We start from the raw sequence: 12916 nt of genomic DNA, 5'->3' as shown, positions 1-12916 counted from the left end.
AATCAGGCTTTGTGATTATAATTATCTATAAGAGATTCAAAGCTAGAAGACAGAAAAGTACTTCTGAATACCAATACAATAAAATAGTTTAACATCAGTTATGGAAATAAAATAAACCTATATAAAACAGGCACAGAAACTTGAAAATTAGTCTAGGTCCACTTACATCATACTTTATAGCTCACTGATATGTTGATGTCCCAAGGTTATGAATAAGTGAAATTGTGCATAATAGAATCTAAGCCCACAGGAAAGGAGCAAGTTTCTATCTGAAATTATTTCTTTTTTTTTAATGCCACGTTTAAGAGACTAAAAATTCAACCAATAAAAGCACAGTTATCAAAAAAGGTTTATTCTCTAAAGACTTTGAAGCCGGTTGTCTGTGTCACGGATGTGCTGACTTTTAAAACTGTAAGTTTTTTAATTGAGAAGATGTATCTACAGTTTATACATTTTAGAATAATAATGTTTTAAAAATTAAAGCTTGAGTGGGGAGATGGGGAGGTAATGGGGGGATAAGGACACATATGTGATACCATAAAGAAAGAAATTAAAAAATAATAAAGTTTTGCTCCTTTACATATTACTCAAATCAAATGATGACTTTCAATTTATAATTCGGACAATAAGATAAATGGACACTTGCATTTGGTCTGAAATGAAAAATTATTAAACTGCTGGGTATTGAGGCGTTCAGGGGTTTGGTTTTCATTTCAGAAATCTGAAGGACGGTCCAATCTTCTTCTAATGACTTTTCCACGAAATTAACCTCTGAGCGGCCCCTTCTGCTCTAACCTAAACCAGATGTTTTGTGTCTTTTTTTTATGTTTCTTTTCTCTTTCCTTAACTAGTGAAAGCTAATCATCTTTCTGGATATTCAGTTGAGTGCTGATATAGTTAAAAGTTCCAATTGCTGTTATCTTGAAAAGTCCTGTTTATGTTGAGTGAGCATGAGTAGCATGTCCAATGATGGAAATCATGCAAAAGCAAAGAATGAAAGTCCTATTTAACACATGAGTCCCTTGTCAATCTAAGTCAATGCCTTTTTGGGGTTTGATGAAAGACCCCATACAACGGTAACAGAGGCCCACTTATTGCTTCATGTATAATTACCCCAACTAACATTCATGATCTTTTGGGGCCCAGACCATGTCTTTTTCTTTACATGTTTTCTTTTTTATTTGATTTTACTTCAGTGCACATTCTCAGAGTTCCTGGTTCAGAGTTAGGCCCTTCTGTGTTTACTTAATAATTTATTTTTACAAATTGCTCTTGTTAGGCCATAAATCTTATTGCCAAGATATGTCTTGGGCTCCACTGATGCCAACAATAAATTAGTAAAGCCCAGATGAAGGCTCTATGATTCATTTAAAGTGGTGATAACTTCTACACTACGAGTATGTAGTCATGGTTTGTTTGATTGATTAGACTCTGGGAATGAATCTAAGGGCATGCTTTTGCTTCAACAACATTTGATATATTACCTGAAAATTTACCAGAAAGAAACTGAGTTGTAGCATGACTTAATTGCACACAATTGTTCTTACTAGAGTTCATTGTTTAAACTGCGTAGGCCAATTAAAAGACAAAACAATGAACTATTAACAGTTTTAAAAAATTAATGGCTTGTCAAAATAGAGAAAGAATCATAGATACAGAGCATATAGAAAGCTCCGGTGTAGGGGGTGTTGAGGGGTGAAGGGATTGAGCAAAAAGCAAAAAAGAGAGAGAAGACATGGACATGGACATGGACAATGTGGTGACAGTGGTAAGAATGAAGGGCATGGGTGGAGGTGAAAGAGAACATAGAGTGGATAAATGGTGATGGAAAAATAAAATAGTTTTTAAAAAAATAAAAATTAATAGCTTGGTATGAATTTTTACACATAAATAAGCAAAAAAGTTACCTCTAACTTTAATAGGACATTTTGTTTTATTTTTGTCTTCCCATCTTTATTTTAATCAAATGTTACTCTGTATTAATTTAATGAATTCCCCATGAATGGTGCCAGTTAAAGAGTGCCATTACTCTCAAGTATGGCTTTGATGACATCCCGTGAGGAATGGATTGCCTACCTTGACTAATAACAAGTAAATTTGCTAATCCTTGAAGCTTACGGCCTTCTCAATATGATAGTATTATAAACATGGGGATGCAGGTGAGATCAAAACTTTCCAAAAAAAAACATGTGCCCCTGATTATGGAGCCATCCTGGCAATCAGAGCACCCACTGACGGTGGACCAAAGCAGCAGAAGGAGCCTTATCTCTTGAAACAGAGACTGTTCCAGGGTGACAAGCACAGCCTAGCCTCTGTTTTAAGAGATAAGGCTTCCAACAGTCTGACCCATGACTCCTTATCTCTGGGTCTGTTCTTGTTCATTAGTCTATGTTGTTCACCATTTCCCCTAGATGAGTTGTTGGACCTCAAAGGGAGGGTGGGGATAAAAGGGAGAGATCAGCTAAAGGACTTATGTGCACACATATGAGCCTAACCAGTTGTCGAGGACAATAGGGGAGTGGGAGCATGAGTGGGGGGGGGATTGAAATGGGGGGTTGAGGACAAATATGTGATACTTTAATCAATAAAGAAATTAATTTAAAAAAAAAAAAGAAAAGAAAAGAGATAAGGCTCCCTGTGCTGCTTTGGCCCATTGGTACTCTGAAAAAGTTAAGGCCACGTTGAAGCCAATGTTGAAGTTAGGACTTCCTCTAATAAGTCAAAGGGTCTGGCTGAAAGACTCACATCTAGCATAAACCAAGCCTCCTGTAGTTGCTGCCTGCCATGGAAGACTTCAGAGTAATGGTAACAAAAGACAATCTACTCTCTGAGTGCTAGCCGGAAGCCAGGGAGTGCATCAACTTCTCATTCTTAACCATAAATCAGTACAAATGGGATTGGGGGAAGCACTGGGAAGTCACATTTTCCTTCTTTAACGAATGCTCAGGCTAATCTAGTTCCAGGTGAAGATAACCTTGGGCTGGAGCTCGAGGGAATCAAGGTCCTTTAGTGCTTTTTGCTTGCTATAAAAACTGTTCTGTGCCCTAAACCTTATGGCCTAAGGTATGAATCCTCATTAGGTAACATGTATCTAGCACAAGTTTTCGTTAGATCAGTGAATTTTCCAGCTAGCATTTTTGGGAATCCACTATGTACTAGACCAGGGATTAGCAATCTTTTCCTCATAAAGAGCCAGAGAGTAAATATTTTAGGCTTTGTGGTATCCAGTCTCTATTGCAACCACTCAACTCTACCATTGTGGTGTGAAAGCATCCATAGACAAACAGTCATGAATGGGTGTGGCTTTAGTCAAATAAAACTTAATTTACAAAATGGTTTGAATTTGGCTTATTGGACATAATTTACTGACCCATATGCCAGATACAGAGTCAACTCTTGACATATGTAATCACATATATTCTTCCTAACCTCATCCCCGCTCCATGCAGTTGGCATCATTATTTCATTGCAGACAAAGAAACTGAAGCTCAGAGAGGTTAAAAAACATGTCCAAGGTCACACAGCTAACAAGCGGTAAAGCCAAAATTCACACCTTCACAGTCTCTTCTTTGTTGTAATTTAAAGGGTACTTTCTACTCTTCATGAATATGACCAACATACGCAGATTTAAATGTTAATTTTTAAAATAAAAATTTTCATAGAAATCTTTCTAATGTCTTTACGGCTCAGACATGTGTATACACAGCAATAATTACAGAAGTGCACATAAAAGAATGATGCCCCTCGGCTAGGAGCACTGCTTATCAATACACCGATGGTTTCAATTATTTTCTATCCTGGCTGCCTCCCGTCTTTCTGGCTCCCCTCAGCATTTCTTTCTGCTGTTCCATTTCAACAATGTGCCCTCTGCTATATTATACAAAGAACTGAGGTTATCAAGTTAAAGAGGAGAGTGCTACAAACTAATATGCTATCAGTAGGTTCTGGTCTATGTGTAGCTTCCTTGCCTCTTTCCTGCATGGGATTGAAAGAAATAAAATTGCCATTTTTGTATGTCAAAAGTGGCAGTTTCACAAAGGCCAACCTAATAACAGAGAGCGTAGACACTGAGATATGAATTTCACCTGGTGCTCATGAGTTTTCCTTCTATTTACTTCACAGTTCATGGTTACAGATGATTAATGCAGCAGTAGACGGGCTGCCAGGAAAATGGGCTAATCCTATATAATAAAAGGCTAATATGCATATCAACCGAATGGCAGAATGACCGGTTGCTATGATGCGCACTGACCACCAGAGGGCAGATGCTCCCACAGGAGGGACCCCACTCAGCCAGAAGCCAGGCTGATGGCTGTCTAGCTCACTAAGGATGTCCAACATCCCCCAAGTACTCCTGGACTGTGAGAGGGCACAGGCATGACTGAGGGACTCCCCACCCACCCACCCAAGAACACAAATTCCATGCACCAGGCCTCTAGTATAGAATATTTCCTCAAATCCTTTGCATTCTACAATGCCAGGGTCACAGGGCCAGAGTCAGATTGCCTCTCCACCAGTCGCTTGCATAGTGAAACAGTTGTTATCCCTACTTTTCAAAATTCATCTTTTCAGGATCTTTTGCAAAATTGTCTCTTCAATCTTCTTTATTAGAATGATGCAAAGCAGTCAGATTGGCTTCATCATCACACAAGGTAGTGGGGAGTGAATCACCCAAGGGAATGAATAAACATAGGAAAGAAACTTGGTAACCTGGGGAGGGGAGCTCCTAAGACTCCTAAAATATCAGAAATTTTACTTAAAAAGAAGGGCTTTGACACAAAAGGACTATAAAATGCATATGTTTCTCTCAGTTCAAAATGGGGGTGACTTCTAAAAAAAAGGGGGGGTTCTCTGTGAGTATGTGCACATAGGGCTGATCTTATTTTCCCTTACACTAAAAACAAATCAATTTTATAAAGAAAGAGACAAGGAAGATGTGCTGTCTCCAGATTCAAATTTCTAGGGGTAACCAATAGAGACATAGATGATTTTTGGAGATGAAAAATCAGTATTGATAAAACCTTAAAATAAACCAATAGAAATAACAGAAGTTAATGAAAGGGTTGATAAACACTGGAGATTCAGGCATCTTCCTGCAAAGTAGTAGAAAGTACAAGTTAAGAAAAATTAAAGATTTAAATACTCACCTAAGGATATTTTTCCATTGATTTTCAGAGAGTGAAAGAGAGAAAGAAAAACAGAGAGAAACATTGATGTGAGAGAAACATGTATTTGTTGACTCCCGTAAGAGCCCTGACCAGAGCCCTTGCCTGGGAGGAGCCTGCAACTGCAGGCACATATCCTTGACCGGAATCGAACCTTTGACCCTTCAGTCCCTAGGCTGAAACTCTATTCACTGGGCAATTAAAGATTTTTTAATATTTACCAGAATCGAACCTTTGACCCTTCAGTCCATAGGCTGATGCTCTATTCACTGGGCAATTAAAGATTTTTTAATATTTACCTTGTTCTCCACCTGGACAGTGTCACCTTCCCCCAGCACTGCTGTGTGATGAGGTTCTATTTTTTGTTGTGCATCATCAGGCCCTATAAAAAAGGTGACCCACTAAATACAACACTCATCATAGTGCATTTGTCATATGGATACAAATCTGGTTAACTACCTAGTACCATAAAATTCATTTCACTTCAGAAATAACAGACTTAGGATTTTTCTTAAATCTCTTGGTTGATTAAATGTACATTATTAAAGTCTGATACTGGCTGGTTTCCATTGCAGAAAAGAACAGGGAGGTGAATATTGCATTATGCTTCTTCCATTTATACCTTTTTATATAATCATTTAATAAGCAAAGTCCTTGACATCACATACTAAGAAAAGTTTTTCCTTGAGTAACTTATAAGCCTCATAAGAATTAATCATATTTAGGGAAATGAGTAAATGCTATCATCAAGTATTTATTGAGCACCTACAATTTCTAGTACTGAGAAAATACAAATAAATGCAAAGCAAATTCCTTGTATACAAATAATTCAAAATGTTATTGGCAGAAACAAAATAAGATTCCCAAAATAATAAATAATTCAATTGAAATATAAGTTAGATAGCTAGTGAACTATGAAAAAGGCCCAGTGCTAAATGCTGTGGGGGGAAGGGGGGATCTTCAAGATGGATACATTTCTATCTCTTCGGTACTAAGACACACAGATGAAATAATACAAATGAAATTGTGTCTGAAAGGTAACAATAAAGTGATAAGCAAAGTTCAATGAGAGAACAAAGAATGCAGGGGTTAATTCAGGTCTAGGGACCTTAGGAATTTGCTGAGGAGGAGTTATGACTTGAACAGAGCTGTACAATGCTAGATGAACCACACAGAAGGCAAAGTTAGGATGGAGGGCATTCTAGATAAGAGGACAGACTGTGCAAAGGTAAGGCACTGGGAGTGTGTAGGGCATCTCTGGGAGAACAGCAAATCTTCTACCATTGCTGGAACATTCTTCCAGGAAATATGATGAAAAAGAAGAAAAAAGTAGATGAAAAAAAGTAGATGAAAAATAGATCAAAGTGAGACCTGAGGGCCATGCTCATCCATAGAGAATGGAGGGCCTTTGATGAAAGTGTGTGTGTGTGTGTGTGTGTGTGTGTGTGTGTGTGTGTGTGAGAGAGAGAGAGAGAGAGAGAGAGAGAGAGAGAGAGAGAGAGAGAGAGAGAGATGTATCTTGGAGAAATAACTCTTGGAGCAGAGCATAGACTAAGTTGCGGGGGTAAGATTGAACTTAGGCTAACCTATTGGGAGTTTATTGTAACAATCTAAGTGGAAATGATTTATAGCCTGAACTGAGAGAGTGGACACACAAAAATAGGGGTGGATTTGAGAGCTAGAGTTGCAAAAGCATCTAAAGGATTTGGCAACAGTGGGAGAGAGAAGAATCTAATATGATTCTCACTAGGAGTAGAATAATATAGTGACCTGAAGATTACAACAGTGGTTTGTCAAGAGCAAGCTAGAGAATGAAGATGCTAAGGCAAAATAGAACAACCATGGGAATGGGCAACAGAAAGTTCTAAGTTGAGTAAGAAGCTCAGAAAAATGTCTAGGCAGATACTCCTACAGGACAATAATAATCAATAAGGAAGTGCTTATTGAAGTAAAAATAATAGCTGAATGAGTTATTATATAAACAGAAACAATTTTTGAATTTTGTGAATATTGCTTGGAGTCCAAATATAGCTATATTTTCTAGAGAAATCCTCCACTTTGCTGATAATCTATATGAAGCAACAGGGTTCATTCTGATGCATGCGAACATGAAATAGGATTCTATAATAGGGAAAGAGTTCTCAACCCAGAGTCAATGTGCTCCCAAGGTTCCCAAGGGATCTGTGGATAGAATTCAGAGCAGTCACTAACTAGGATGGGAGATAAATTACATCTTTATTTTCACTAACACCTAACTAAAATGTGACCTTTCTTTCAGTTATGAATATAGCCAACAAAGCACAGTAGTATTAACTGGACCAATGACTCTGTCTCCAGTAGAAACCACAGATGTTTTCGTATCACATTACAATGCTACAGCTGTCTCAAAATACAGTTGATGCTAATCACTAATTAGAATTCAGAGTAGACCAACTGCTGTGTCATGTTATTTCAAATGCCATTAGAGAAGCACACATATAACTACATCACAAACTTGTTCTTTTAACATTTTAATGACTTTAATGAGTTAAAAAATACATCGTTCAGAGGTGGGGCCTTGACAAATGTCAAAAGGGTCCATGGCACAAAAAAAAGTTCAAGAACTTCTGCCCCAGAGGTAGGGGTGTGCTAGTCAATGTTTAAAATTAGTTTTTGCCTCTAAGGTTTGGGGGGAGGGAAGTAAGAGACCAACCAAAGGACTTGTACACATGCATATAAGCATAACCAATGGACACAGACAGTAGGACAGTGAGGGTATGTGCTGGGGGGTGGAAGCAGCTGGGGAGAGATCAATGAGAGGGGGGGGAAGGAGACATGTAATATTTTAAACAATACAGAATTTAAATTAAAAAAATAAAACTAGTTTTTGAAGACGGGGAAGAACCAATCTGATTTGCAGTGTGTGCCAATGGTGTAAATGCTCCCACTGTGGTCAATTTCAAGCTACCAATGTGAGGTCAGGGAAGAGGTGCAAACCAGCTCCTGCAAGCTGGCAGGAGCCAACCCCAGCATACCACTAAAGGTTTCTTCTCCATCCAAGATTTACGCCAACAAATGCCATGGAAGTGAATGATAGAACCCTGTTGATTTTACACTCATGCAAGGATTTGACAATAAATGAGAGTACTGGGAATCTAAGAATAATCTCATTTAAAATCAGGTAATATTTTTAACTGTGACATGGAGCAGCATTTTATTAAGTGTGCTTTACTGAGATTTTCTGGGAGCAATGAATCATGTCTTTACCTTCAATTGATTCATACATAAAATCCATTACTCACGTGGTCTACTCCTGGCCCCTAATTTATCATGCAGGATGGTTCCTGATACATAGACTCAAACAATTTTACAGCCCCGTGACTATATTTTAATGGAGTAAGCTGGCAAGAGACAGCACTCAAAAAGAATGCTGGATTGGGATTTCTCTGCACCTCCTATTAGGGGCTTGCTTGACTATGGTCTTCATTGGTCTGTGAGAAAATCTTTATTTAGAAACAAAGAACTCATGTTTTCCTATGAGTTCTTACTCTAGATTTTTTTAAAATATATTTTTTTATTGATTTTTTACAGAGGGGAAGGGTTAGGGATAGAGAGTTAGAAACATCGATGAGAGAGAAACATCTATCAGCTGCCTCTTGCACACCCCCTATTGGGGATGTGCCCGCAACCAAGGTACATGCCCTTGACCAGAATCGAACCTGGGACCCTTCAGTCCGCAGGCCGACGCTCTATCCACTGAGCCACGCCAGTTAGGGCTTATTCTAGCTTTATAAGAAATGCCATTTCTGCTTACTGTCTTGCTGATCCCGGAGAGGAAGCACAATGTTGATCCAGAAGAGCCCCTTTGAAATGCTCCCCTGGAAGGGAGACCTTTCTTACAGATACTGGAGTCAGGTTTCCAGGTTAATCATTCTAAGTGTACCTCACCTGCTGTATTCTCTTGTGAAATATTTAAAACAGGATCAAGGAAAGCAAAGACTGAGTCTATCATCAGGTCATTTCTATGCTATTTAACCCATCTGGTTATCTCCTGAGAATGAAATAAGTTTCCATGAAAATGTATTTTATTGTTTCTGACTATTTTGAATTATAAATGGAGCCAAATCAGATAATAAATAGTTTCCATTGAGAAGCTTTGCCAAGAATGTTAAACCTAACAGTGCAGTTAAGGAACATTTAACTGAAAACAATTGAATTATAAATTGTTTGCCTAAACAGTTATAAATGGGCAAAATATTTTAAAACATATTTTAAAGTTAGTGCTACATCTAGAGTATGTGATTAATTGCTGTGTAGCTTTCCTCCACATGCTGGCTTTCCTTTTTTTCTTACTTCTCTTTGTAAGAACTGCTACCCCAGTTACTCTATTCCACATGTTATGGAGCTTCCATCATAGATTTTGACATCATCAATTTTATACATACAGTTGTAGCCTTCTTATCTAATCTAATCAAGCTCTTTAACTGAAAAAAGACAAACTGTATTAAACATTTTATTTTAAATTAAAGTTTAAAATGATGCCTTCATTTGGCAATTTTTTAGAAAGAAAGCCAAGGCAAGTCTGCTGATTGGATTGAAGCACTATCTTTCCTTATAAAGCAGGTACATAATGAGCCACTGAGATCCTTCTAGATTATTAGTTTCCCCCAATTTTTTACTGTCACCTCTCTCATACTAATTCAAAACTTTTCTTTAATCCATGTTTGCAAAGCATTTGACTTCGTTGTTCTAGAAAAACTAACTTTTCACATTCTTTCATTAATTTACATCTTGTTTAATTAAACTGCATGATTGCAATTATTGGTGCAACTGGCATAAACAGATTTTGAGTACTCATAGCAACTGCCGAGTTCACTTGGATTTGGCTGGATGGAGTGGCCATGGGCAGGTAGCTAGGGGGAGCTGATCATCATGGTACTCAGGGACCTCACTCAAGGTAATCACCATGGAATGAAGCACAGTAGTTAGACCAGTTCGTTTTGGGTAAGTGGAGGTCAATTCGGAAGGCTTCTAGTGTGTTTCCTCACCTTTCTTGATATCCAGAAGTCGTGTCAAACTTCTTACTACTACCCAGAACCAGAAGCAAAGAATTGAGCACAAACTAAGCATGAATACCTAATTACTTATTTAAATAAGTTTGAAACATTTTACTACCCATAAGTCAGTTAGCTGTCAATTCAATAATCACAAATATTTTTTATTCCTAAATATATTTTCTAAGCCCCAACAGTACTAGTATGCTTGATAATGGTCCTTTAGGGGACTGGAATCCAGGCTGATACACTGTCCCAAGCTTCAGGGATACAGGATCTAAACTTTTCTATCCTTTTGATCTCCGTGTTAATGTGTAATAGCATTTTCACTACAGTTACAAGGAGGGGTTCAATGCTAGTAGCTGTGGGATCTACTAGTTTTCTGACCATGTAGTTTTTAAATTGTTTTCAGATTTTTTAAAAATTGTATACTGCAAAGCTTTTAGCTGAGGGTTGATCACAGGACTTGCTGTCTTGTGTCAAAGATATCTCTCTCCTATACATTCTTAAAGCTACTGTTTAATTGCCAGCTTAGAAGGCTTGAAAAGAAAATGTATCAAAAATTAAGATCACGGACAAGCAGAAGTGTTGTCTATTTAATGCAGCCCAATGCACAAAGTGTGCATAAATGATAACTATTTAAACAGAAAAGAGGTGCTTGACATTTTGACAAGAAGAATCACTTGATTATCAGCTCCTACCACCTGTGGCTGGCAGGTGCCCTTCTGGTTTTATAAGGAAGATAAAATTGAGGCAAAGTCAGAGTGCATTTTCTGAATTCTCTCTCTAGATGTTATAAATCAGTATAAATTCAATAGCTCTTTCTACCTTGTCATTTCTTTTTCTCTAGTGATTTTGTATTTGCCCTTTTGTTTTTCTCATTAACATCTCTGTTAGGAGGTCCACAGAAGGAAAGGAAGGAGATAATATTCAAATGAGGTAATCTGGCCAGTCACTCATTGGCTAAAGCAGAGGCCCAAGAGGCCCATTTTATGAACTGGATTCTCTCCAAGGTCCAGTTTACTCTGGACAGATGCAAGTTCACTCCCATGCTATAGACTGTGACCCCATTTCCTGCCAGATGTGTTACATTTGTGGCTCATGTTCACGAGGTGGACCAAGCCAGTGAGTAGAGAGAACTCGGGAAAATATGCCTCACCTACAGAAAAACAAGTCATTGTGTAATTCATTCTTCCCCCTTGAACTATTGAGCTTTTTACATATAAATTCTTAGATTAAAGGTCAGAAAACAAGGCTATGACTACTGATTAAAATGGGTTTTGAATTATTTGTTCATTTTCTCCCCTTTCTCCTTTCAACATTTTAACCAGAATCAAATGTTACTTTTGTAGTGCCCACTAAAAGTTTTTACATTTTAAATGGTTGAAAAATATCGAGAGTAGCATTTCATGATGTAATTTAATTTCTTCAATATGACCTTTTCTCCTCTCTTTCCTTTTGATTCAAGCAGGCATCATCCAACACCTGACTCACCTGCCTCCTTCCCCCTTTCACACCCACTCCCTTAATCCCTGAGCCTTCAGGACAATACAGTTCTGGTCAGCATCAAATAATCTTAGGAACCAAGCCTCAGGTTGGTATATCTCAGAAACAGAATTTTAGTCAAACTAGAGGTAATATCTAGGCCTCAGTTGTGTTTCACTCCAGACATAGAAAAGCAGAATGACCCCACTGACCACATCCTTAGGAAACCAGAAAGAGCAATGCAATGGCTGACATCAGGACCAGCTACAATGATCAGCTACCTCCTATCCCAGCACTGACCAATCAATAAAGACCCAGACCACAACTCCCTTATCACCATGATTAATGTTTTCCCCCTATATAACCCTCCACTAGGAGACATGGGGAGCCAGATGTTAGCACCCTGGCTCACCTGTGCCTCCAAAATTAGCGCCATTTCCTTAAATAAACCTTTATTTGCTATAAACTCCTATTGGGCTTTGATGTATGCAGGCAAACAAACCCCTTTAGTTCAGTAATAACAACAAATAAAAAATACATGAAATTCACATTTCAGTGGCCATAAAAACGGTTTTTATTGGAACAGCCACCACAATTATTTCCATATTACTTATGGCTGCTTTTATACTACAAAGACAGGAATGTAAAAATTAAGATAGCTAGGAATAAACTTAGCTAATGAGGTAAAGGACCTGTACTCAGAAAATGACAGGATCCTGAAAAAAGAGATAGAGGAAGACATGAACAAATGGAAGAACATACCGTGTTCGTGGATTGGTCGAATCAACATCATTAAAATGTCCATACTACCTAAAGCAATCTATAGATTCAATGCAATCCCCATTAAAATACCAATGGTATATTGCAAAGACCTAGAACAAACTCTCCAAAATTTCATATGGAATAATAATAAAAAACAAACAAACAAAAAAAAAACCGAATAGCCACAGCAATCTTGAAAAAAAGAACAAAGTTGGAGGGATCACAATACCAGATATCAAGCTATATTACAAAGCCACAGTTCTCAAAACTGTCTGGTATTGGCACAAGGACATATAAACCAATGGAATAGAACAGAGAACCCAGAAATTGACCCAAGCCTTTATGTTCAATTAATATTTGACAAAGGAGGCAAGAATATACAATGAAGCCAAGACAGTCTCTTCAATAAACAGTGTTGGGAAAATTGGACAGATAGATGCAAAAAATTTGAAACTAGACCACCAACTTACA

General features: G+C 37.8%; 1 protein-coding gene across 1 annotated transcript in view; it reads right to left on the bottom strand.

Moving 5' to 3' along the window:
- PIR (pirin) overlaps positions 1–12916 on the bottom strand; it is a 72477-nt gene that overhangs the window by 5882 nt on the left and 53679 nt on the right. Inside the window, exon 8 of the mRNA XM_084869910.1 lies at positions 5465–5547. Coding sequence (XP_084726036.1) covers positions 5465–5547 — 83 coding nt within the window. The remainder of the gene's footprint in view (positions 1–5464; positions 5548–12916) is intronic.

This window comes from Pipistrellus hanaki, assembly GCF_964339955.1.
Source record: "Pipistrellus hanaki genome assembly, chromosome: X".
Lineage (NCBI taxonomy): Eukaryota > Metazoa > Chordata > Mammalia > Chiroptera > Vespertilionidae > Pipistrellus > Pipistrellus hanaki.
This window is presented reverse-complemented; position numbering and strand designations above follow the sequence as displayed.